The following is a 26,918-nucleotide window of genomic DNA, read 5'->3' as shown; positions in this document are numbered from 1 at the left end:
CTGCATCAATGCATTTCTGTACTGCGCATGCGCAAGTAGTGGCCACGTGTTCGGTTTGCAAGATGGCAGAAAGCGATGTCGAGTTGTTACCTCTTGAAGGTGCCACTAGTGCTGTATGGAGTCATTTTGGATTCCCAGCACGCAATGGGAAGATTCTTGAGTCAGACAGAAAGAAACGGCAGTTTGTGCACTATAAGCTCTGCCCAAAGCGGATAAAGTACAGTGGCAACACGACGAATATGCGTTCGCACCTCTGGACACACATCGCCGAGAACACAGCGCACTCCTTCAGGAGGAGGAGGCTAAGCGAAAGTTGATGCCACAGTGTGGAAGTAAGCAAGTGCTGGAGTCTGGGCAGTTGTCGATCGCCGAGGGGTTTACGCGCGGCCAACCTCTAGATCGGTCAAGTCCTCGGTGGGCACAGATAACAAAAGCCGTGTGTCGTTTTGTCGCCAAAGACATGCGACCGTACTCCACTGTCAACGATCGTGGGTTTCGGCATTTGCTGCAAGTGCTTGAACCACGCTACACCCCGCCTGACAGAAAGTTGCTTGCTACCAAGTACATACCTGCACTGTACGAGCAGGAAAAGGCACGGATCCAGCAGAAGATCGAGGGTGTAAAAGACTTCGGATTGACAACAGATATTTGGACGTCCCGAGCAAAACATGCATACACAAGCCTCACTATCCACTACATAGACGATACATTCCAACTCCAGAGCCATCTCCTAGGAACACGGGAATTCCCAGAGTCCCACAATGCTGAGAACATCAACGACGAATTGCAGGAGATCATTGGCGACTGGGGATTGACAGAGAGTGGGATTGCTGGGATCACAACCGACAATGGGAGCAACATCCTTGCTGCAGTGGACCTACTCCAGTGGCCTCATGTATCCTGCTTCAGTCACACACTGCAACTTGGAGTGGAGAAGGCCATGAAGCTACCACAGGTTGCAAAAGCACTCGCAAGGTGTAGACGTTTGGTCAGTCACTTCAATCATTCAGCTAAATCAAGCCACCTGCTCAAGAAGAAGCAAGATGATCTCCATCATGTGAAGCATAGCCTCATTCAGGATGTCGTAACACGATGGAACTCAGCTTACTACATGGTGGAGCGTGTGCTTGAGCAACAGCAACCCCTTTGTGCCGCCCTCTTTGAGCTACGTAAGGGAGATCTGATGCCGTCTGACACTGAATTCAGTGTCATGGAGTGCTACAAGGATGCGATGAAGCCACTAGTTGATGTGACTGAGGCTATTGGGGGTGAAAAGTGGGTGACCATCTCGATCATTCGGCCACTTCTGCACAAGTTGCTTAACGTGCACCTCAAGCCAGCCACAGCAGATTCACGCCTAGTGTGCATGATTAAAGAATCAATTTGTTCAGATCTGCAGGATCGTTATGTTGGTAGTGCATTGGACCTGCTGACGAAGGCAGCATCCCTGGATCCAAGATTCAAGGCTCTTCCTTTCTTGAAGTCAGAGGAGAGACAGCACATAGTATCACTTATTGAGGAGGATGTAGAGGAACTTATCAACTCTGAGACCACCTCTACACAGTCTACTGAGGCAGAGGAAGCTAAACCAGCAGTCAAACGACCCCGTGGAGAGCATGTGCTACTTGAATTCCTTAAGGATGTTGTGCAGCCAGATTCTGATGGTCATGAGGACATCTCTGCGAAAGAAAAGGCTCACATTGAAGTCTCCAAGTATATTGGAGAAGATGCAACATCAGACAATCCATTGACCTGGTGGAGTCGCAACAGCACTGGATTTCTCAAAGTCTCTCGTCTAGCAAAGAAATACCTCTGCCTTCCAGCTACCTCTGTTCCCTCAGAGCGTGCTTTCAGTACAGCAGGCCATATTGCTAGTGCGAGACGCTCTCGTCTTCTCCCTGAGACTGTAAGCATGCTTGTCTTCCTTTCAGCAAACCTTCAGTAAAACATGTATAATTATTTCTTCTCCACTGCTATGTAAGTATCTGCCCATTTATCTAGTTATGCAATTTTTTGTAATTAACTTAATATCTTCAGATATTAAGTCAACTACCTGACAGAGTTGGTCTTGTTGCTGTGTTTCTTGTTTTAGAGAGACAGTGGTATCAGAATCATGCTCTTTGTTGCACTGCTTTGTGTCATCATCTGCACACCATTGTGGCTGTAGATATTCTGATTGCGCATACCAGCCAGTTGAAATGTCGTGCTGCTGCTGCTTCTCCTGCTGCTGTGTTGGTGATGGTTGTGGCTCGCATGATTTCTTTGTTGTGTCAACTGGCTTACTGATTAGCGTATAGAAGGACAAATCTTGTACACATTCCTTGCCATATGCAATGTATGCCAACTTCCATTTGTCTTCAGGGTTGAGAGCAGGAATGCAGTTTACTGTTGTGCACCCAAAGTGCAACACAACTGCTGCTTGGTGACTACACGGTGACCCATCTTGACCTCTTGGGCACGTGCAAACTCCTATTTTCATGTCAGTGTAATAAGCAACTCCCCTTTCAGTCTTGCTTGGCACCGAAAAACTTTCTTTTGCGATCTGCTTTATGGTTACTTTAGCATATGCTTTAGCATTTACGCCTTGATAGCGAAGTGAAATATAGCGGTCAACTCGACTGTGGGCTACACTGAGCAGTTTACTCTGGTAATACCGTTCCATTATTTCAGTTATGAAATAGAATATCTGTACCAAGTTGTATGCTTTCACTCGACTGAAAATGAGCTCTTTCAGGATCCTCATTCCAGCTTCTGCATAGTTGTTAGTATGATTTCCTCTAATAAGAATCGTTCTACGATAGCAGTGTGCCCATTCTCTTCGTCTAGCCCACAGTGACTGCATGTGACTATAAAACTTAGGATATTTCTTTACTTCAGGGCTTTGAAGGAAACTGTTGTAGTGTTTCTGTAGCTCAGTTTCTGTATTAGTATAAACTAATTTCTTGGCTTTTTCAATAAGGATGGTACGATCATTTTTTAAAATGTGGTTTTTACTATCATATAGCCAGGTCCACCTGCGTTGAAGAAAATGAAATGTGCATAGAAGGAGATTTGCTGTTGGCCAGAAATTGTGAAGAGCTTCTCGCTCTGTATGGCTGTCATCGGTCATAACAATAGTGGGACCATGTTTCACTCCTTTGCCATTGAATGTCTCCTCAGGCAAAACTTCTCCTAACAACTCCAGTCCACGATGTATGGTTGTCGCCTGCTCATCTGAAGTGACAATCACACCTAGAGGGATACCAGAAGTAGGTGTGCTAGTTGACATAATGAATACAGATGAATTATAGCGATCTAGTGAGGAAGTTGCATCAATAAACACCATTTCTCTGGCTTGTTTGATGTTGTTGTGGGCTCTGGACATAAGTGGTGTTCAGATTGCTAGAACCATTGGCTGATGTTTCTGCTTTCTTTTACACAACTTCTTTTTTTCTTGGTGGTGGTGAGATTTCGTCATCACTGTTAGAAGGTGTGCCACTTTTTGCTTTGTTCAAGCATGGATTTTCATAGACCTGAAGTTTGGCTGTTCCACCTTGTTGTTGGTTGTTTTCATTGTAGACATCAATTTCAGTTTCAAGCTGAAAAAACATGTCTGGCCCATTCTCTTCACCCATTTCCTTCTTTCTCCATTGCTCATGCAATCTGCTGTAGTCCTGGACTGATGGATTTATGGCCCTGTCTGCTAGTACACGTTGAACATCTTGCTCGTTTTCAGCACAGGAAATCATCAGGTTGGTTTCATGGGCGTGCCGAGCTGATGCTGCACTATGCCCCTAGAGAAAAGAGTGAAAATTTCCTGCTTTGTGGCATCATCTACAGATCGAAAACTCAACGCATGCGCTGAGTGTTCAGGATGGTTGTGAATAAAATTCAACTTCAAGATTGTCATGTGTGACAGGAGGTTTTTATCTGCTGTACAAACTTGCTTCTTGGTATGTTTCATGATGGTTAAAGTCAACTTTGAAGGACATTCTGTTTTTTTGCTTCTCATTCCTGCAATGAGAGATCTTCTCTGTCCTTTTCTCTCAACTCGAAGATGTGCCTGTTTTTGCTTGTGACTTAATGATTTTCTGTGATGCTGACAATGCATGTGGAATTTTGCCACAAGGCGTTTGAAAGCAATCTTCTTTGTTCTTGTTGTTCTGTATGTGCACTTGCTGTGACACATGAATTGTTTTAGCCATTGCTCTGCATCGCCTTTAGTTGCTAAATTAATTCGTAGAGTGGCAGAAAACTGGGTACTATCAAGACAGTGTTGCTCAGATACTTTGAATTCATCTATTACATATGTGTATTTATTGGATTGTGGTACAACAGCTCTCAATTGTTCTGGGCAATCATTTTCCGTTTAGGACAGAATAGCAATTTCTATTGCCGGAGGAGACTCTTTCCACAGTGTTGTTTTCAAAATCCGAATCTGAATCTGTGCTTAGACTTGACTGGCAGGTTGGAATGAGCGATTGTTTGATTGTGGGTTGACATTCATTGTTTTTGGACTCAGTTATGGGTGCCAAGTCAGTGCTGTTGGTTATTTCTACATGTGTTGATATGGATTCATTGGAGTCAGCTGCTGTCTTTGACTTGCACACGTCTGTTAGTTCTGACTGAATCCGACAACGAATCTGGGGAATGTCAGCCTGTAGTAACAAAGCCAATAAAGTACGAGTACTTACTAACTGTACAAACTGTTCTAGATATATCATTCAGGTTTTCTAAGTGGTTCTATAAATAGAATGTTTGAGTTTCTTAGTATCAGTAGTAAGCTGTTGAATGTTAATTAATTAATTAATGGATATATAAATTAACAATCATGTACCTGACTGAAGTCCATGTCTCTTCTGTGAACCACGCAATAGGCATACTGAACAGATAAAATTAAATTGTGACTAGTTTAGAACAAGTCAGACCAAGTAGCTTGTAATACCTGGAGAAGAAACACCCCACAGTCATTACCGTTCTGCTGTTGAGGTATTTCCTGTATTAGCGTAAGTCATAAAGAAAGTCATAAAGAAAGTATGAATAACAGAATAATGTCTTTGTGTATTGCATTTATTTATAGATTACAATGGTAATCATGCTACATAACAACACTAACTAATGTCAGTTGTTTGCACACCGTGGTCTTTGAACTGTTTATTGGATTTAATGATGAACACACATATATGCACACACACACACACACACACACACACACACACACACACACACACACACACACACACACACACACAAATTCACAATACACTAACTGCATTCACGACATTGCATCTCAAAGGAGGACTCTTTGTTGGCCAGAACTTGTCTAACAGTTTCAAGCCCACTATTAAGTTAAAAGTTGACCTGTTATATACAATGTATACCTATATTTGCAGCTAGTAAGAGCCAATGATAGTGGGCAGATATTATCTTTGTGTTGAGATTGAGTAACTGTAAGAGGTTTTTCATTACGATTTGATTAGAAGTGAGCATTAGTTGAGGGTAATAAGTCATTAATTGCCTTATATGGCTAGCTGCATGTGACCTATTCGAACATGCACTCTTTAAATGTTCAGGTTTATATAGTAGTGAATATAATAGATCTTACACTGGCGTTGATAGTCTTCCACTCTGTCCAGTCAATCTGTATTGTACGTCTCAACATACTTTGTCGTGACAAATACTGCCTGCAATTGTTCAAAATTAAGATAACAATTATGATGTAACAGTTAGTGATTATGTTGTGAATGTGTTTACTTACTTCATCTGACTGAAACTGTCTGTAGCATCATACAATCCTCTAATTGAATCATAATAAGTCATAGTCTTTTCTCTATTATTTACTACCTGTATACAAAAGTTGATTTAGGGTATAAATAATGGTTTAAGCGGGTGAGTGGGCCACACCAGAAGTGTCCAGTGGATGTTGCCTTCATTGATAGGTACTATTAGCAACTCGACATCAAAAATATCTGCCTACATTTTGAAGATTTGCAGGTAAAAATGCATTCATGTATTTCAATTGCAGCTTTCTTCACCTTTTTGTACCAGCTTTCAACAGACTTGATGCCTTTATTTCTAATTGTGGTAAAGAAGTGAGTGCTCAAGACCTCGAAGTTCTTCAGATTTCGATTCTGCACCAGGCAAACGATCCAGCACATGTCAGAAATAGAAAAATCTAGATAAAGCTAAACTACTTTTTGTAAATCTTTTCCAGAGTGGCTCTTCAAGAAACACAGGTAAGCTTCAATGACCTACACCGTTTCAATTTTAGTATTTTTGTACATTTGAGAATTTGTACACATTGGCGTCAGACTTACACTATCATTTAGCCAATTATCGTCATTCAACTGCTGGAGATCTCGGCTATTTAAGGTACCGTGGTGTTCCATGTTACACGGAGACAAGCAGGTTGTTTTGACACCTCCACGGAAGCCCGCCAAAATGCTTTTGCCACGCCCTCATGCCTCGTGATTTTGCACTACGCCGCAAGCGCACACTGCTAGATTTCAAATTCTGACGCAAAAAGAAACCGCGAGTGCACACTCTAGTTACAAAGATAGAGACTTAAGTAAATTAGAGATCTACAAAAATTAGCTGAATACACACTAGTCAATAAGCACTACAATAAACTCAGCCAGTCAACCTCCGTATTTATTGACATTCTATTAGAACATACATTGACATGTGTTATCCATTGTACTCAAACAACTATAGCTGAATTTATCTCCACCTATGTAAACAGTATGGGTGAAAATTCTTGTTGCTATTCCTGAGCTGCAAAATTAAAGGCCTCCTGCAGAATCAACATATAAGATCAAGCCATCTGCACCATTCTGTCAACAAAAATTACAGTAAAAGTCAAAATAAATTGCGTATGGTTATATTATATAACGTGCATACTATAACAGTTTACGTCCTTTGTGGCTATAGTTATGGATAACTGGAATGCTCAGAATGCAAGGTTCTATGCGTACGGCTGCCGATCCGTTACCTGTTGACCCTGACGAGTATGGTGTGGATTGGAATGCCCAGCAACCGGCGACATTGATGATGAATTTACCGCAAGCGGAGTTCACTTATCAGATGGCGTAGAAGTTCCTCTCAGCGAAGCAGATTACGTAGCACTGAAACGAACAGTAAATCCTCTAGCCGACAGCAATGATTTTGGCGTAGACTTGTTCATCGCGGCAACTGAGTTTGTTGCGTCTCACCTGTCATAGAATCCTAATTCAGTAATTCATCATCATCCTCGTAGAGTGGGTACATATACCGCTTGTGATTGTTTAATACAATACAACGGCAACGCGCCTACAACTTTGGTAACTACTAGCAATAAATGGCCCAGATATTTCAACTCTCACGCATTTGACCCCTTCTCGCGCGTACCCATCACTTCGAGTTCGTCTCACGCCTATCTACATACTGAGATTTCCTATGGGCGTTTACAGTTTACAGGAAGTCTGCCTGCTAATTTTCAGGTTGGCAGAGTTTTTGTGCAGTCTATATAGACTGGTAATCCCAGAGTAAAGCACTTGTCTTTGACCAAACTAATTTTAGTATAACTGCATGCGCACTGCACGGCTATATATATATATATATATATATATATATATATATATATATATATATATAAACTTACAGGCATAGCTTGAGTCAATCAGGGTTCTATAAGGGAACAAACCTGGTAGCGTAACTATTTTAATTAATTAATACTAGCAAGGCTGTGTACACGTAACTGTTCGTTTCTTTGTCTCACGTATCTAAGTTTCAATAGTTGACATGTCTGTGTAATTCTGCTCCGTGATCTACCGAGCACTACTAGCTAACCAACACTTCCAGTGTATTCACGTAATTGATATCTGTAAGGCGGAAGTCTTGCGGTAAAAGGGCGTGAAACCTAGACGATGCCTAGTCTACACTGAATTATGAGTCAGCAACAAGACCGACCGAGCGACGACCGTGATGATAGTATTCGTGTTGTTATGAGCGCACTGCAAAACCTACAGCAGCAAGTGCAACGGCTTCTGGGCAACAGAAGTGAGTTGTTCATGTGTACAAATTTATGTACAAATACTACAACGGTATTTGAATGAGCAGCGTCTGGTGATACAGAGGGCAGAAGACGAACATGTGTGTCGATCCATGTCCCTCCTTCTATAACACGTGTTCGTACGAGTGAGAGCGACTCTGACGCTAGCCAGCTGCGGTCACAGCCTACCGGCATCAGAGAAGAGATATCGGCTCTCTTCCGTCGCACAAGTCCACGACAAGACACCCAAGAGGAACCATCTCGAAGGCAGACGTCTTCTTCCCGACGAACATCGTCGGCGCCGTACACGTACCCTCGCTCGAGAATTCCCACAATTCAACGAACATTCTGTATCTTGTCAAGTTTTTCCGCATGTACTGCCCCAAACCACGCCCAAATGCAAGCTCTCTCTGAAAGCGGCTTGGGACTGCGCGAATTCAACTACGATTGAACGGCACAGCAGAAGACGTACACGAGCAACTAACAACAAACTTCCTGAACTCTTGAGCTGCGGTGGCTGAGCTACTACGGGCATCTCCTGGAAGCAGGCTGTTGTCAAGGTTCACAGAATCCGCAGTGCCGGTAACCGCTCAGTATTTGAACAACACTACAAGAGCTACCACTAATATATACGTACGGCCAACTCAACGTGACCTCTCAAGAAGGTCAGTAAGTGAGAGACAAGTCCAAGAGGTAACACAATCTTGTATTTCAATAAAGAATCACTTAAAAACTGATTAATTAAGTCTGTATCGTAGCTTCTTCTACTGTTAGGCTTTGGAAGAAGCCCATCCAACTGTGAGATGCTGTCGATGTGGTGAGCAAGTTCCCTCGGCTTATATGAGACAGCATACCATGGCATGCAGGAGTAGTCAAACAAGACAACAGAGCAATTTTCAAATGAGGTATTTAATAAAGACTAACCTGCTTACACACTCAATTGAGCATATTCTACCATCATTTTCACCAATATTTTTTTGACAAAGCTATATATATCCATCTATACAACTCTGATTATCAATCACATCCATCTAAATGTATGTTAGTTTGATAGCTATAGACAATGGTGGCCCTATAGAGATTTGGAACTCATATAGTCACCACTAACTACTGTATATAGCAAAAATTTCGAAATGTTTTTATTGGACAGGATAGACAAACGGACAAACAGACAGATAGACAGACAGGCAGGCAAACGGATGGACAAACAAGCAGACTATTTGGCATAGTGCATGGCGCAGTTGCATGGCGTGTAGAGAGCACTGTGTTGTATTGTTATTATGGTTTTTGGAAAAAAGATTTGTTGTATCTACAGATCTTCTCCAGAAACATCTTCGGTAGAAACAGAATCATATTCAGCACATCAAAACCAAGATGCACTCCAAGTTGTATCTACTCAGCTTATAGAGTCTGCTATATCTAGATCTGCCGACATAAGAACCTCCTCTCAATCAGTTACTCTTCCCATTACAATTTCCCAGCATGACAGTTTAACAAGCATCATTCCATCAAGCAACTTTTTACCAACAACAACTTCCTCACAGATCAACAGCTCAGTGACACTGTCAGCTACTTCTGGTCACAATCCAATGCAACAGATCACAGTTGACTCAGATGATGACATAGTGTCATGTTATGATGCTGCCTAGCTCCTACGTCATCACTGAACACGAACTTTGCAAGGGCCCCCTCTATGCCTTGAAGTATCCTGAGAAAACACATTCTCCCAGGCTGTGGCATTTTACAAATAAAGCCTCTCAGATACAAATGCCCAGACCACTTCAAATTCGTTTTGACGGTGAAGATGGAGTTGATGCTGGAGGATTGAAAAAGGAGTTCTTTCAAGAGTTCTTCAAGCTTGTGTTTGCTCCTGAAAGAGGTCTATTTGAAGGACGCCCAAGAATGTTATGGACAGTGCATAATATCACAGCTTTCAGAACCAGATTATTCAAAATAGTTGGTACAACACTGGCACATTGCTTTGCACATTGTGAAATAGGCATGCCTTTTCTGGCTGAGCCACTTGTCACATACTTGTTGAGTGAAGATGACTGCATCCCCAGATTACAATAGAAGACATGCGAGAATAGGACAAAGTGCATCGCACTTGAGGTATGAAGTGTTGTTTTTCTACAAGTGTATATGCTTGATGTGTAGACATGTTCAACACACTCATACACACTCATTCTCTTTGGTTAAAATTATTAACTTCAACTGCTTCACACGTACATGTATGTATGAACAACTATCAGGGCAGTATGCTGTGTGTGGTGTGTGTGTGTGTGTGTGTGTGTGTGTGTGTGTGTGTGTGTGCGTGCGTGTGTGTGTGTGTGTGTGTGTGTGTGTGTGTGCGTGTGTGTGTGTGTGTGTGTGTGTGTGTGTGTGTGTGTATCCCTCAGTCACTCACTCACTCACTCACTTTTATTTGAACCAAATAAGTAAACACATAATTAACTAGTCACTTTTGTCACACTGTTGTAAACCTGGTTAAGCTCAACAACTTTTTGGGCTTGGTGAAGTTTCGCCTGTGGTTTCTTTGGAGCATCTGAAGTTTTGATGTACATGATAACTCACACACTTTTATTCAACTTAGAAAAAGGTAATCACAACTCCTCACTCACTCTTTCATCTCTCCCTCTCCCTCTCCCTCTCATCTCTCCCTCTCCCTCTCCCTCTCCCTCTCTCTCTCTCTCTCTCTCTCTCTCACACACACACACACACACACACACACACAAAATTAGTAATGTACGTACATATCATATTAATTAACCTAAAGGGATTTAGACACAACTTTAGATGGTCTGTTTGGTTTACCGATGTTCTTATAGATGCAATGAGCAAACACAATAGCTGTATTTCAGCAACTGTCAGTGAGACTAGATGTCATTGATGCAGTCTCTGCAAGTGGATGGATGCATAATATATCGTTTGAGCAACGTGAGGCAATTTTGCAAAGCCTTGTAGTGAATGAGCTGGTGTTCAAGCGCAAAACAGCAATTGAGCACCTCAGAGAAGGCCTTGCTTCAATGAACATTCTACATCTCTTGCAGTCCAAAAGACATGTACGATGTATCTTCTTGTGTTCCAAGAAACACACTTGACACTGGAGAAGTGAGCTCTTAGTCTACATACTTTCAGGTGTTCTTCTGACATGTTTAAACCCTACCTTCTTAGAATGCAAAAAATACTGAGTATTAACAGGCCAGCGACAGAAGCACAGACAAGAGCTCAGATATTTTTCCAGCAATTCTTAAGTAACGACAAAGAAATTGTCGTCCGAAACGGTAAGTGCAATACTACACTATCAAGCTTTACCCTCCTTTGCAATGTTTGTTCTTGCATAAGCCTTCAGATCTTAAGAGGAAGGTCAAGCTTGATAGACTCATTTCCAACATGGCAACCACACAGTTGTTCAACAGCTTGGCAACCACTACTCTAATTAGCTAAAGAGAAGTAACGTTGGATGGTGGTTGCGTTCTAGTTATGTAATAGAAAGAAGTAACGTTGGATGGTGGTTGCGTTCTAGTTATGTAATATTGGTTAACTAATTGAGTCGTGTCGTGTTGCACTGTTGATTTATTTAGCTAATTAGCCTTTGAGGTCTTTTTTAGTCATGTTTCTAATAGCTGTTAGAATCATACTTTGTGTTGGAAATGCTGTGACTTACCAATACGGAGGACCGAGTACCTTTGCATTTGTTAAATTTCCCCTATGTAGAACCAATTTCTGCCTTGTCTGCCATCCTGCAGTATGCAGCTGCAGCCGAAACTGTTCAGCAGCTACCATCATCTACTTTAATTTCAGTGCAGTATTTAGAAGATGGCGATAGAACAGCAACCATGCCAATGGCTTCGACGTGCATACCAGCTCTTTACCTCCCAGTATTTTGCTGCTTCACATCGTAAGAACTCTGTGTCAAACAAAGGTTTTGTGTCAATAATTAACACAGATTAGCTAAGTTCATTGCAAAGCTATACTGAATGAGTGCTACAACTGTATAATTGGTTTGGTTTGGTTGAAATGAATCAAGGTACTTGATTTAAGCCGTCTTGATATCCAGAACCTACAATGTAGCAAGTGTATGAAAATTTCATGTTATGTTTACAAATAATGAAGTTTTACCAAATCGTCCAGTGACCAGGAAGATGAACTTGTGTCGTAACTACGACATACTGAAAATTTTTGACTTCCTGATGCAAAAGTGTTATTTAAAAGTTAATGTATACAAAAGGGAATGGCAACAGAGATCAGAAAGCCTACTTTATGCCATTTCCACCAAAGTGGTCTCTTGCCATCACGACACAACCTCAGGGACATGTAGAGAAAAGTATTATATGAGAATTCTCGAAATCCCTGCAATACCAGCTATTTCGATATTTTCTAATTACTGAAGTGACTAATTATTTTACGAGAAGGCATAATGATAGTAATATTTTGAATAAAGTTGTACTGCTCACCATAGCAGCAAAGCCATGCACCATTAATTACTTAATTACTTTATCATTCACCCAGTTGATCCACATAGAAACTATTTGAAGTGCTATTTTGGTCTTATATTTGAAAGTTCTACCTGCTCTTGTTGTTCTCTCGTCAAAAACAGCCACTGTAGACCACTGGCATGATGTTCTCTGTTCCATTGAGATAATTCTATGGCCAATTATGACATCATTAGGTGAAGTGTAATTACGGCAGACAACCAATAGAGTTTGCTTGCAGTATATGTATGGTCTGTGACATTTGCCATTAGGTGGAGTGTAGGGTAAAGACAGCCAAACGAGTTTACCTGCAGTATATATATGGTCTGTGACATTCGCCATGGCATTACATTTTGATCTTCCAAGAGCACTGTATTTCTCTTAACTCTCACTTCAATTACCGAACAAAATTGAGGTTGTTCTTTGGATGTCTTTAATTAATGTGATACTTAATATATCTGGATATGCCAACAATCTTTTCACCAGCTATTGTAACAAACAGGAATTTTTGTCTAGGTGTTTAGTTAGCCATCGATAGCTGTGACAGCTTCTTCAAATACTCCCCAGCTTTCTCTCCCAACAGCCAAAATGTTCGAAAGATATAGGCACAAATGTTGGTCAAAAACCTCCAGGCAAGAGCTCCTGGTCGTACCTTTTGATATTCAGATTTTATCTTCTGGTTGCCGCTGCTCTCTGAGTTGTAGTCTGTCTGTCTATCTGACCTGCAAGTTTGGCGGTGGCCCAGTATGGCAACACAATATAATCATGTCAACTTGGGCTAAATGTTTTTTTTTAGTCCGTGGGCCAATTGCGAAAAAGGCTTCAGAAAATGCCGCCCATGCACACCCTGGCAAACCAATTTTTGGCACTTGTAGCTTGCCGTATAACTTTAGACGTATGAAAATATCTATGTTTGGCGAGACAGATCGCGTCCGATCACCTAGAAAAATACCGTTTTGTAAATTAGCCGCGCAACAATGAACTGGGACCGCGAGGCCTAACGTGTGTTACACTATGCGAAGTAAATCGCTTACGTTTTGCTGGTTTCTGCTACCTGTAGGTTACTGTGAAGCATCCAACACGTTACCTCTTGCAATTACGTGATAAATACGGCTGTAGAAACTCTAATTTGTTCCAAGACGTGACGTCAACAAGATGTGAGGAGGCGTACTTTGACCTTTGTACCTGTAGTACTGCACAGATGAACATGTAACGGTCTTCTCAAAGGATATGCGAAAATGCGTGCCACGCTACGACGTTCGACGACGATCTGGGTCGATGATACACACACACCTTACGTGCTTAGTCACCACAACTTCCAAATCACACACTAATTCACTCTACACAACCGGCGTATATATAGCAATCCTACCCCAGTCATTAGTTAACCCCACCCAAAATTCCCTAATTTGGTAACCCAAAAGTCAGACTGTGGCTTCTCGTTAGACTCGTGTTACACCACACCCTCTCCAGTCGAAACTTCACAAGTTTCTGCTCCATCTTCATTATCAACGTTGTCAATCGTCGGCTCAAAAAGTCAGCTGCATTGTTTTCTCGTCCCTTAAAGGGAGGGTGACATGCAAAAATCGCTACCTATTTTATAACTTAGAAACGTTGCTTTGACAGTCAAATGAATGCATGAATTTTTTTAGAATTTTTAGCTAATGTTCTAAGGGTTAAAACGAGGGTTCTTTTGGCTATTATTTGGCTCCGCCTTTCATCTTCCGGCAATTTTGAGGCGTGTTCGTCGTGACATCACAAGTTGAACGGAAACTGCTCGCGCAGAAGTAAATCAGGTCTACAATGGTGAAGCGATGTGTTGCGGCTGGCTGTTCTAACTCACACAGCGACCAAGTCAGCTTGTTTTCTTTCCCACAAGACCCAGTTCTTCGAAAGCGATGGACAGAAGCAGTACAGAGGACTAGAGACAAATGGAATTGGCCTTCACGGTATTCGGTTCTATGCAGCGACCACTTTACAGAGGACTGTTTTGAAACCGATCATCTTTTGGCCTCATCGTTTGGCATCGCCAGGCGAGCACGCCTGAAGCCAGACGTCGTTCCAACGCATTTTGTCAGAGCGAATTTGAGAACAGGCGCCTCTGGATCGTCAGCTATGTCTTTGGAACGAACACGGAAACGAACGTCCACTGGCGGTGAGAGTGAGTTGACAAGCAAGAGGGGAGCATATGAGAAGAGACAAAGAGCTAGGGTATGTAGCTATTGTGTAACGTCGTATTGACAATTTATAGAAGTGTTGCATTGTGAATGCACCTCAACGTGTGATTTGCAGTAGGCGTGTTGCTAGAAGTGTGGTTAGTAGCCTTAGGCTTGAAGTGTGAACACAACGGCGAGGCTTCGCTGCAGTCTAGACTGATTTTTATGCGTTTACTTTGCAGCTTCTACAGGAAATTGTCAGCACTCCAAAGCACCTGTGGAAAGAGAAACAGAAATGGAATCTACTTGGCAAGACAGTGAAGACAATGAGAGTGAGAAGAGTGCAACTCATGCAGATATTGGTGTACAGGCAGTATGCCTACAGGATATTCCACGCAGATCCACAGTAAATGTCAGAGTTCAAGTAAAGCCAAAAACTGTCTCCAGGGGTGAGTGACAGGATAGTTTGATTACTGACTAACAACTTGTGCGAATGTACCTATAAATTAGAGAATTACACATGCATGCATGTACAAGTTTTGGAGTCAACAATAAATTCTAAAACTACTTACTCCTGTGGAGTTTCATCTTCATCATCATGACCATGCTCCTGCTGATATTGAAAGTACGCTGTTTGAAGGACCCACACATTCAGGCAGACTGGTTCAAATCCTTCGTGCTCTGTGATACACTTGCATGATGTTATACTTTCTTCCAGTTTCCTTTCAATGTTGTCATACTCGCAACAGCACACACATTCATCTACTGTAGGCATAACTTCGCACTGTCCACAGCTGCACCTTCATTTCAACACAACTATTTGTACTCGAGGTTGCACGTGAAAGGTATGACGTCATGCAGCTGTATATCAGGACCCTAAAAGGTATACATCATTTTTCTGCCGTGACCAGACATGATATTGCTATAAGTGAATCATGATTGGCTACTAAAGGTAAAGATAAGCTTGTCAAACGATTCCTGTACTCTCTGGTTTCCTGGTGTACGGCCACGTGACGACAGACAGACGTCAAGTGTAAACACTCGCAAAAACAAGCGGAAAGCGATCACAAAGCTACTGCAATCATGCTTACCAGTCTAAATTCTGAAGTCTTTCATCGTTTTGCGTGCCATCATTGGCCGGACTGTGAGAAGATGAGCGGTTTTCGCTTTCCACAGGCTCGTACTGGTAAGGCTCTACAATGCCTCCAGAAGCTATAATTTCCTCCTGAAATGTGTCGGAACTACTGCTATTCAACGACGACCTGCTGTAACTCAAATCTAAGCTGGCAGAGTCGATGCTAGATTGACTTGGACTATGTTCTTCCTGCGTCTGGAAAAGCCTTACGCGACTTCCGTTCAACTTGTGATGTCACAACGTACACGCCTCAAACTAATCGGAAGGCGGAAGGCGTGGTCAATGGTCACCGAAAAAACCTACGTTTTAGACCTTAGAACATTAGCTAAAAATTCTAAAAAAATTCATGCATTCATTTGAATGGCAAAGCAACGTTTCTAAGTTATAAAATAGGTAGCGATTTTTGCATGTCACCCTCCCTTTAATAGTTTCGATCTTCATGTTGAATCCTTGCAAATACAGGGCCCAGCGCATGATACGGTCGTTTATGTACTTTGTCCTGTTCAGGTATTGGAGCGGTTGTTGATCCGTTTGAATCCGGAACTCACGTCCGTACAAGTAAGGGTGAAACTTCCTGATCGCCCATATCACGGCGAGGCATTCCCTTTCGATTGTGGAGTACCTTCTTTCAGCGGACGTCAGCTTTTTACTCCGATATCCAACCGGGAACAAGCTGTTATCGTGCTCTTGGAGCAGAACAGCCCCAATACCAACTTCGGACGCATCAACTCGTAGCGTATAGAATTAATGGTGGTCTGGTAGATGTAGCACTGGCTTGCTGGTGACTGCGTTTTTCTTCGTCTTCGGTCGCGGTGCATCACGTACCTTGCGTATGTTTTCTTCATCGGGTTCGATGATCCCCTTGCCGATGTGATGCCCGATAAATCCAGAGACTCGGCCCCAATTGGACACTTTGATGGTCGGATTGTCAACCCTGCCTTCGCAATCCGGTCCAACGTTTCTCGAAGAGCGACCATATGTTCCTGCCATGTAGTGGCATGAACGATTCAATCGTCCACGTATGAGTCAACTGCGGCCAGCCCCTGGAAAAGCTTCCTCGTGGCTCGCACCAGAGTTGTACCAGATAACATCCGTCTGGAGTAACGAAAGCCGTTTTATAGACGTCTTCTTTGGCTACAGGAATTTGCCAATACCCCTTGCTCAGGTCGAGTTTAGAGAAATATTTACTCTTCCCAAAGTTTTGTGTTAGTGCGAGCATAGATGTCATTGGTTCGGAATCAGGTAACGTAATACGGTTGAGCCGGCGGTAGTCAATGCATATGCGGTTGGTTCCGTCACGTTTGCGAACCGCGACGACAGGCGATGAGTACGGCGACTCCGACGGGCGTATGACGTTCATGTCTATCATCCTTTGGATATCCTCTTGCAAAGACTTGCGTACACTATAGGGGACGACGTATGGTTTACCGCGCACTGGCAGATCAGCCGTCAACCGTATGCGATGTTCCGTCAAATTCGTTGTTCCAGGAAGATCTGTAAACACGCAGTCAAATTCCTTTACCAGTCTCGCTTCCGACACCTGATCGAAACTTAGCTTGCTCCCATATTTTACGTCCTCAAAGGTCTCAGTAGCCAAGCAAGTGCACAAGTCAAGCAACTCATCGTTGATCACTGCTTCTCCGTCACCCTTTCCGTTGCTTCAATGACAGCGGAACAAACGGTGTTTAACACTGGTCCTCCCTTGTGTTCTTCCATGGAACAAAATGCTTCCTTCTCCCGTTCGTGGAATCTCTTCAGAAGATTGATGTGATACACTTTGGTTTTGCACCCGACGTCAATTCTATAGTCATTCAATCCGACTCTCCTTCACTACATAGGGCCCCTTCCATTTCATTAATAGTTTGTTCGTGTCCGTAGGTAGAAGAACAAGGGCTTTGACAAATCACCCACCGACAGTTCGCGATGTCTAGCTTTCAGATCGTAATACCTTTTCTGGTGTCGCTGGGCCTTCTGCAGCTCCTCGCGAGCTATCCGTAACGTGTCCTCGAGTCTCTCTTAGCTCGGTAACGTATTGGTTAGCTCGTCCGCACGTCCATATCATCTACTTCTTGTGTCCATAGGTGGCGAAGAATACGCATAGGACCCCGCACTGTCCGTCCATAAATCAGTTCAAAGGGCGAAAACCCTGTAGACTCGTGAGGTGCTTCTCGATACGCAAATAAGAGTCCGTCTATGTACCAGTTCCACTGCCTAGGCTTTTCCGTACACAAGCGTCTTAACATTGTCTTCAGTGTGCCATTAAACTTCTCCACCAGACCATGCACATTGGTAGCCTCGGCCTCCCAGACCCGTGTAGCGCCGATACAAAATCGTCCTCCACGGGTCTGGGATGGTACCGCCTCTTCTCAATATATTGCGGTTGGTCCTAGGACCAGCATTAGTGTTCAGTTTCATAATGCATACCTTTCCAATTACAGCTGTATTCAACGAAGACATCTCATGCCTATCTGCTGTCTACCAAAGACTACACTGTACACAAACGACGACTTGTAGTGCGCTCTTCACGCAAACTCACGTCCCTACACGTCGTGGTTTGTATTCTGCGCCTGTCAACGGCAGTAACGACACCTAGTAGAGCCGTTCGTTCGAACCGATGCTTCGACATCTACACTAGCCAGCCAGCTGCATTCTCAACGACTTCATGATCACGTCTACTACACAGAGTCTTGCGGAGAATTCACAGCGAACTTTTGTCGCGATTTCGCGGCAAGTCGCATCGAATCCGGACGATCGAGTCACAGCGGATGCGCGCATCGCAAATTTTCATCGCGAATTCGAAGCTCCACGCGCGACTAGCAGCTACTCGCAGCGGATTCACGGCGATCAGACACATGCCGATCGCGTCCGCGGCACCACTAGTAAAGAAAGTGCTTCCTAACGTCCCGTTCGCGTTCCCTACTAACACACAAATGATAAAACCGTAGCTACTGTAAACACAAAGGTACCCGTGCAGCAGGATGCGACACGATGTTCTTGCGCGACATGTCTTCGTCGTTCTTGTATTACGGCCGTAATTGGAAAGGTATGCATTTATGAAACTGAACACTAATGCTGGTCCTAGGACCAACCGCAATATATTGAGAAGAGGCGGTACCATCCCAGACCCGTGGAGGACGATTTTGTATCGGCGCTACACGGGTCTGGGAGGCCGAGGCTAGCACATTGGGTGGTATGGTGTGGTGGTGAGTTGGCGTATACTCAACAATCGGGAGACTTCTTTCATGCAATCAGAAATAAATTGGGTGCCTAGGTCACTTAGCACTTCCTCTGGCACTCCCACTCGGCTATAGATGCCAACAAGAGCCTCAGCCACCGACTCGGTACTAATAGTCTTAAGTGGGATGGCTTCTGGGTATCTGGTAGCATAGTCAATGAACGTCAAGATGTACCGGTGTCCAGCATTACTAGGAGGGAAGATCGGTCGTACTAAGTCCACTGCCACTCTCTTGAAAGGAACATCTATCAAAGGAGTACTCTGCAACGGTACTCTGGCACAATCTCCCTTCTTGTCCGTGCGCTCACAAACTTCGCATGACTTGCAAAATTGTGACACGTCTTTTCTCACTCCAGGCCAATAGAAGTTGCTGAAGACTTTGTCAGCAGTTTTCTTGGAGCGGTCTAGGCACGACCGCTTGCTTCACTGGCACTCCACTATTGACTCTAGGATGAGCGTATGATCGATAGAGGATGTCATTCTTCACTTCATACGTCACAACTTGTTGTCCCTTGGTCTTGGGCTTTAAATTGCCTGTACTTCTTGATCGTGTAATCACCCCTTTGTAATTGCATCAAACGCTCCCTGTCTATTCTAACCGACTGCCTCGCTTCTGGAACTCGCAATGGGACAGTGTCACTTCCCAACCTCGCCTGAGCTCTGGTCACCACTCCAGCCAAATGATGATTGGCATCTGGATCTTCTGTTCTTCTCGCCCCTGGGACGTTGCCTATGATTACAACACATATTGGGGTTTGTAAACACAAAGCCTCTACTGTACCCGACAAGTAGGGAGTGTCAATTTCAACACGAGCTATCGGCACTCTCCTGACAGTATTGTCGACCAATTGGATAAAGCCGTATTCTCCCGTGTACTGATCTTCTCTTACGAATTGCTGCTTGATGATCACTCCACTGCATCCAGTGTCTCGCAGCGTCTCGACCTTGGTGTTACCCACCCTTCCTTCAACAATGGGCATCTCCGCACGATTAGTCCGCTTCCGTATTCCGGCGTTGCTGACGAAAGGAACTCTCTCTCCTGAATCCAACACTAAGTATCCCCTAGGATTATAATGGGATAGGTCAGGGACGGAAGCAAACTGCGACTGATCCCTTGATAAAAGACACCCGGCGCCCACATCTTCTGACTCTCTCGTTCGAACCTCTTGCTGAATTCCCTGTTCATGCTGATGCTTCCTATGGCCGTCGCCGCTTTCAGCTTTGACTTCGCATCACCGGCGGTCCCACGCTGATGAGACCAGCAGTCTCTTGCCTCGTGCCTGTAATAGGATGTAATTAGATTATACACTTGTATAAGTAGTGATCATATATCACAATACAATCAGTCCTATAGTGTATGTCTAAAGAGCACATTGCATGTTACATGGTGACACGAGTGGAGCTACACGCAGCCTAGAGAAGAGAGATAAACGAGCGAAATGGTTGAACAAGTGGAAGAACCGTTGCAACTAGCTGAAGAAGCACATACAGAAGCAGCTCGTCCACTCAGATTGCAGAGCAGGATACCGCTCCCAAAGCCACTAGTCGTGAGGGGAAACATATCCCAATCGTGGCGCGAATTTCGACAGATTTGGGATTCATACGAGATCCTGGCCAACCTCAAACTACCAGATATGAAGGAGCACAGGATCGCTACATTCATAACGTGCTTAGGACAAAATTCTCTTAGAATATACAATGCACTGCCATTTGCAAACGATGCGGACAAGAGGGACCTGGATAAAGTTCTTGAAGAAATGGAGAAGTATTGCCTCGGGGAAACTAATGTCATTTATGAACGTTTCCGTTTCAACCAGAAAGCTCAAAGAGAGGGTGAGTCTTTTGATCAATTCTTGACAGACCTCAAAGAATTGGCCAAGACGTGTCAATTCGGACAGATGCATGATGAGCTACTGAGAGACAAAATAGTAGTAGGTGTTAGAGAAGACACATTGAGAAAACTACTACAGAAAAAAGAACTTATGCTAGCGACATGTGTATCAGTCTGTCGAGCATGCGAAACGACAGCTGCACATATGAAGGAGATGGGCAACAATGAAACGCAACAGGTTCATGCATTCAGAGCCAAACAGAAGAGCTTTGGCAAGCAACGCAGACAATTGCCACGTGCAGAAATGTCAACACAAAAGGAATGCAAATATTGTGGTAAGGACCACAAGTGGGGCAAACAGCACTGTGCTGCGTATGGGAAGTTATGCAAAAAATGCAATAAGCAGAATCAATTTGCACAGATGTGCAGGTTAAGTGCGAAATCCGGAACAAAGCAAGCAGCCGTCCACATGATGCGATACGATTCCGACAGCATGTATGAAGACAGCAGTGATGATCAACGCTGGAGCAAACTGCAAGTAGTGACATTAACGTTGACGCCGCGTGATGACGAAATCAACGTGTTAGATGGCAGAAGATATGAAAACAAGTTGTGTACAACGTTGACAGTTGATGAAACGCCTATCCGATTTCAGATTGATACAGGTGCCACATGCAATGTCATCAGGAAACAAGATATTCCACATAGAAGATTGAATTACTTGCAGCAGACAACACAAACACTTACTCAATACAGTGGAGCAGAGATTAGACCACTTGGGAAGTGCATACTGCGTGTCAAAAATCAGAAGAATGCGCAAACCTATGATGTTCAGTTTGTTGTGGTGGATAATGCAGCTACTACATCTATACTAGGAGCTCAGACATCACAAGTCATGAGTCTAATCAAAGTGGACTATGACAACATCCAGATGATACAAGAGACTGAACAGTCACAGGGGAGAGTCACATGGAGACAAACCATGCTCACGAAAGAAGTGATTACTAAAAAATATGCTGAAGTATTTGAAGGAGAACTTGGCACACTTCCAGGAGTAACACATTTGGACATCGACCCCATGATACAGCCAGTGAAGCAGCCACTGAGACGACTTCCAATTGCCATGAAAAGACAGATTGAAAGCAGAGTTGCAGAGACTTGAACGTTTAGAGATTATACAGAAAGAAGAGGCACCCACAGATTGGATCTCAAGCTTAGTAGTGGTGAAGAAGCAGAATGGGAAGCTACGAGTCTGTATAGACCCACAACCACTCAACAAAGCATTAAAACGAAGTCAGTATCAAATGCCGATACTAGAAGACATTCTACCAGAGCTATCAAAAGCAAACATTTTCAGCGTGTTAGATGTGAAGAATGGCTATTGGCATGTCCGACTTGATGACCCTTCCAGCAAGCTTACGACATTCAACACACCATATGGGAGATACCGCTGGAATAGATTGCCATTTGGGATCACGCCAGCACCAGAAATTTTTCAAAGGGCACTTGACAATGCAATTCATGGACTTGCCGGAATATACACGATTGCAGACGATATTTTAGTAGTTGGCAGGGGCACAACACATGATGAAGCAAGGAAAGATCATGATGAGAATTTGCTACGACTACTACAGCGATGCAGGAATCAAGGAATAAAGTTGAACAAAGACAAATGCTACATTGCAACACAGAAGGTAGCCTACATGGGACACGTGCTTACATCTCAAGGGATTACGCCGGATGATGACAAGATAGAAGCAATAGTGAAGATGCCACCACCACAGGATGTACAGGGAGTGAGGCGATTCATTGGTATGACCAACTACTTATCAAAGTTCATGCCACACCTGTCCGACTTCCTCGAACCACTCCGTCAGCTAACTAAACAACACATCCAGTGGGAATGGACTGATGTCCAGGAAACAGCATTCAATGACATCAAGAGAACAGTAACAGCAACACCTGTACTCAGGTACTTTGATCCCAAGGACGAAACAACTATACAGTGTGATGCATCTCAAACAGGACTAGGAGCTGTATTGATGCAATCAGGTCAACCAGTAGCATACACCAGCTGGACTTTAACTGACACTGAGCAACAATATGCTCAGATAGAGAAAGAACTTCTAGCAATTGTGTTCGGAATGGAGAAGTTCAACACGTACACCTACGGAAGAATAATCAAAGTAGAAACGGATCACAAACCACTCGAGACGATCCACAGAAAACCATTGCACACAGCACCGAAGAGGTTGCAGAGGATGCTTATGCGTTTGCAAAAGTACAGTTTTACCATAGAATACAAACAAGGGAAACAGATGGTATTAGCAGACACATTGTCCAGAGCCTACCTACAACACACACCACGAGACTGTGAACGCATAGAAGTATTCCAAGTACATCATAACTTGGCAAAAGAGTGTGAACAAATAGATATGCTACAAGATGTTCAGGTGTCACAAGTGAGACTAGCTGATATCAGAAATGCCACAAAGACAGACACGGCCATGCAGCAGCTGAAACAGACGATTCTACAAGGATGGCCCGACAACAAACATACACTACCAGGATCCATTGCTGAATTTTTCAATGTGAGAGATGAACTAGTCATACAGGATGACATCATTCTCAGAGGAAACAGTTGTGGTACCAAGAAGTTGCCGCCCAGATATGCTACAGCGGATTCACACATCACACATTGGAGTGAATGGATGCTTGAGGAGAGCCAGGGAGTCATTATAATGGCCAGGGATAACAGCCGAAGTAAAAAACCATGTTAGCCGATGTCACATATGCCGGACCTATGAAACTAGGCAAACAAAAGAAAAGTTGCAAACTCATGAGATTCCAGACAGGACATGGGCCAAAGTTGGAGTAGACTTATTTACATTCCGAGGACGTGAATATCTACTCACAACGGACTATTATAGCAACTATTGGGAGACAGACAGATTGTTAACTACTACTTCAGAAGAAGTTGTCAAAAAGCTGAAAGCACACTTTGCTCGATATGGAATACCCGGCATACTGATATCAGATAATGGTCCTCAATTCTCTTCCAGTTACTTTCGAACGTTTATAAGGAAATGGGACATTACACACAAGACCAGCAGTCCGGGGTATCCACGGTCGAATGGCAAAGTCGAAAACAACATCAAAACAGCGAAAAACCTCATGAAGAAAGCCTATCAAGCAAATGCAGATCCATGGCTGGCGATCTTAGATTTTCGAAACACCCCTACACAAGGTATGACCACTAGTCCAGTCCAAAGGCTGATGAGTCGCAGGACTAGAAAACTACTGACGACAGCAACATCATTATTGAAGCCCAAGGTCACTCAAGAACTTGAAGCTCTCAGACAAGCCAAAGAAAGACAAAAGAAATACCTTCATCATGACCGATTGAAACCGTATGTCAAACGGAAAGAACCTTTACAACTACCACGGAAAAGAAAACAGAACGATTCGGAGCCGGAGATATGTACAGCTATCCCTAATAAAATAGAGCACTGATGGTCGACTCAGACTCTGATTATGATACTGATGACCGGACCGTGCCATTGCCAGCTGATGATAACAATCATGAGGTATCCGGTGAAGATTTGGACGACGTGCAAGACGTTCCACCACTAATTTGACGGTCCTCACGACAAAGGAGACGCCCAAGAGATTCAATGATTTTTATGTGGATTTTAATGGGGAGGGTAGTGATAAGTGTGACATGTTTTATAGTAACATGCGTTAGACATAAATATCTACTGTATATATAACGCATGGTACATCTTTAATACATTCATTCGATATATCGCAACACTTGCGGTTACTCGGAAAGATTATCGATGTTGCACACGATAAACTTGCATCTCGATATTGGCGAGTGGAAGTTAAACCAGCTGATATGATAGACCAAAGCCTTCACTACATCTCATGGCTAGTATGAGTTCAATGTGATGCCGTTAGGACTCACGAATGCACCGAGTACATTTCAGCGGTTGATGAAGGCACTGTTGACCGGGTTGACATGGGAGCAGTGTTTTGTCTACCTGGATGACGTTATAGTCCTCTCTGCAATATTTGAAGACTATTTGAGCTGACTAAAAACTGTATTCAACAACTTACAAGCGGCCGGGTTAAAGTTGCAACCAGCTAAGTGCATGTTCGCACAGGAGTCTGTCAAATATCTAGGCCAAATGGAGTCTTCCGAGGGCTTACAGCCAGACCCTGATAAGATTAGTGCAATCAAAGAATTTCTTCGCAGTGAAAGTTTACAAGAGGTGAGTTATTTCCTTGGTTTAGCAGGATATTACCGACGATTCATCAAAAGATTTTCTCAGACTACAGTACCACCTTTTGCGATGCAGCAGAAAGGAGTGGAGCTCAAGTCGGCTCTAACATGCCAGTCTGCGTTTGAGACACTCAAGCAGCAACTGATATCAGCACCAGCCTTCGTGTATCTCACCTTTGAGCAGCCATTCCTGCTGGCTACAGATGCTAGTGCAAATGGTCTTGCTGATGTCTTATCTCAAATGGTGGATGGGCAGGAAAGAGCGGTGGCACATGCTAGTCGAGCACTGTACAAGGCAGAGAAAATTTACGCCACAGTGGAGAAAGAAACATTGGCGAACTTATGGGCAGTACGAGTATTTAGGCCATACTTGTACTGTCACAAATTTGAAGTCATAACTGATCACTTCTCACTCTCTTGGTTGAGGACGGTCAGGGAGCCAACTGGCAGACTAGCTCGATGGATCTTGCAGCTGAGCGAATACGACTTCAACATCAAGTATCGAGCTGGTAAACAACACAACTATGCCGACAGTTTGTCAAGACATCCCCATTAAGTACAAGAAATTGGAGCAATAGGCTTCCAGCCTAAGTGAACGCAAGAGGTGATGAAGCTGCAAGCAGACGATGAAGTCATATCTGTGGTGCTTCAACAGCTGCCTCGAAGTAGCCTTCAGTTTGTTGGCCAATGAAGAAGCAATCCAAAACTAAGACAGTTTGGAAGGGTGTGGACCAGTTAATGCTTAAAGACGCAGTGTTGTACCTCAAGCGGAGCTTGAGATCGGTAGAGGAAAGTCGAGTACAAGAGCTATTGGTTCTCCCAACAACAATGGTTTCAGAAGCTTCGAGCCAAGTTAATGACAACAGTGGTCATTCACCTTGGTATAGATAAGACATTGGCAAAAATGGAGACAGATTGTGGTGGCCTGAACTTACCATAGACGCCAATGACTGGGTAACGTGCTGTGAAACTTGCTCAAGAAGGAGGAATTATTCCAAGTTGAAAAAATCCTTGAAAGGTCCTTTCCGTGTATTGGCAGTCGATGACAACATGACTTTGAAAGTAGTTCTTGTGGAAGGTAAAAGAAGAAGACGTCGGCGAGTTCATTATAACCGGGTAAAGCCATGTTACCGGAATCCGAGCGACAACGCCAGACCAGGGCAGGAAATGGCAGTTCCATCAACACAACAAGAGGACTCCGTTCAAAGATCTACGGAAACAACGGCAGTCGATGAACGGCCAACTTCCATCGGCAGCAGTAGATTTATACAAGGAATGCGAGCTGTATGACGTACCTGAAACAGTGGAATTACCGGTTCGTCACGGACGACCAGTACGAATGAGAAATCCACAACCATGCACAAGATAACGTAATGGGTCAGACCTAACACGAGGACGTGTCGTTGTCATAGGAAGGAGGAATGTAGCGTGTTGCTCAGCGTGCACATGCAGTAGATAAGTTAATTATGCCGTAGATATGCCTACTTTCGTATTGAACAGTATATAATAGACTCTTTGCTTTGAGTACTGGTTGCGTTGTTGCGTTGGTTAGTAGTTGCTTTTTGCTCAAATAAACTGTAACCTACCCGCTCGGTCTTGTTACACTGTACTACGTAAAACAGAAGCTAAGGAGTCCCCATCTTCCTACCTACCAACCTTCACATTTCTGCCTCAGATCCGACTGCAGTTCAGGCCGCAGCGAAGAACTGGGCTAGACGCTAGCCATTTACATAATTTGTTACTGCCAAGCTACCGCCACCTACCTTGTGCGTAAATACACTATGTTTACAAAA

General features: G+C 43.6%; 3 protein-coding genes and 1 long non-coding RNA gene across 4 annotated transcripts; 3 read left to right on the top strand and 1 right to left on the bottom strand.

The window, feature by feature from the left end:
• Positions 1 to 316: 316 nt before the first annotated feature.
• Positions 317 to 1,945, top strand: LOC134187679 (E3 SUMO-protein ligase ZBED1-like). Its single transcript, XM_062655831.1, has one exon. It carries the CDS (start codon positions 317 to 319, stop codon positions 1,943 to 1,945), a length of 1,629 nt encoding a protein of 542 aa, XP_062511815.1.
• Positions 1,945 to 3,364, bottom strand: LOC134187678 (uncharacterized). Its single transcript, XM_062655830.1, has one exon. It carries the CDS (start codon positions 3,362 to 3,364, stop codon positions 1,994 to 1,996), a length of 1,371 nt encoding a protein of 456 aa, XP_062511814.1. The 3' UTR covers positions 1,945 to 1,993.
• A 5,963-nt stretch (positions 3,365 to 9,327) lies between these two features.
• Positions 9,328 to 11,648, top strand: LOC134188123 (uncharacterized). The gene is made up of 4 exons (XR_009971269.1): positions 9,328 to 10,120; positions 10,837 to 11,119; positions 11,183 to 11,292; positions 11,354 to 11,648. It is a non-coding gene; the product is annotated as an uncharacterized LOC134188123 (long non-coding RNA).
• Positions 11,649 to 14,286: 2,638 nt separating this feature from the next.
• Positions 14,287 to 15,132, top strand: LOC134187676 (THAP domain-containing protein 10-like). Its single transcript, XM_062655829.1, has 2 exons — positions 14,287 to 14,694; positions 14,882 to 15,132. The coding sequence occupies exons 1-2, from the start codon at positions 14,287 to 14,289 to the stop codon at positions 15,047 to 15,049; spliced, it is 576 nt and encodes a 191-aa protein (XP_062511813.1). The 3' UTR covers positions 15,050 to 15,132.
• The last annotated feature ends 11,786 nt before the right edge of the window (positions 15,133 to 26,918 follow it).

This window comes from Corticium candelabrum, chromosome 12 (assembly GCF_963422355.1).
Source record: "Corticium candelabrum chromosome 12, ooCorCand1.1, whole genome shotgun sequence".
NCBI lineage: Eukaryota > Metazoa > Porifera > Homoscleromorpha > Homosclerophorida > Plakinidae > Corticium > Corticium candelabrum.
The sequence above is the reverse complement of the archived record's forward strand: the minus strand, read 5'-3'. Positions and strand labels throughout refer to the sequence as shown.

Coding starts and splice junctions, on each gene's coding strand:
- LOC134187678 (XM_062655830.1), bottom strand. CDS start 3,364: ATGTCCAGAGCCCACAACAACATCAAACAAGCCAGAGAAATGGTGTTT.
- LOC134187676 (XM_062655829.1), top strand. CDS start 14,287: ATGGTGAAGCGATGTGTTGCGGCTGGCTGTTCTAACTCACACAGCGAC. Junction 14,695..14,881: donor AGAAGAGACAAAGAGCTAGG/GTATGTAGCTAT, acceptor TTTACTTTGCAG/CTTCTACAGGAAATTGTCAG.
- LOC134187679 (XM_062655831.1), top strand. CDS start 317: ATGCCACAGTGTGGAAGTAAGCAAGTGCTGGAGTCTGGGCAGTTGTCG.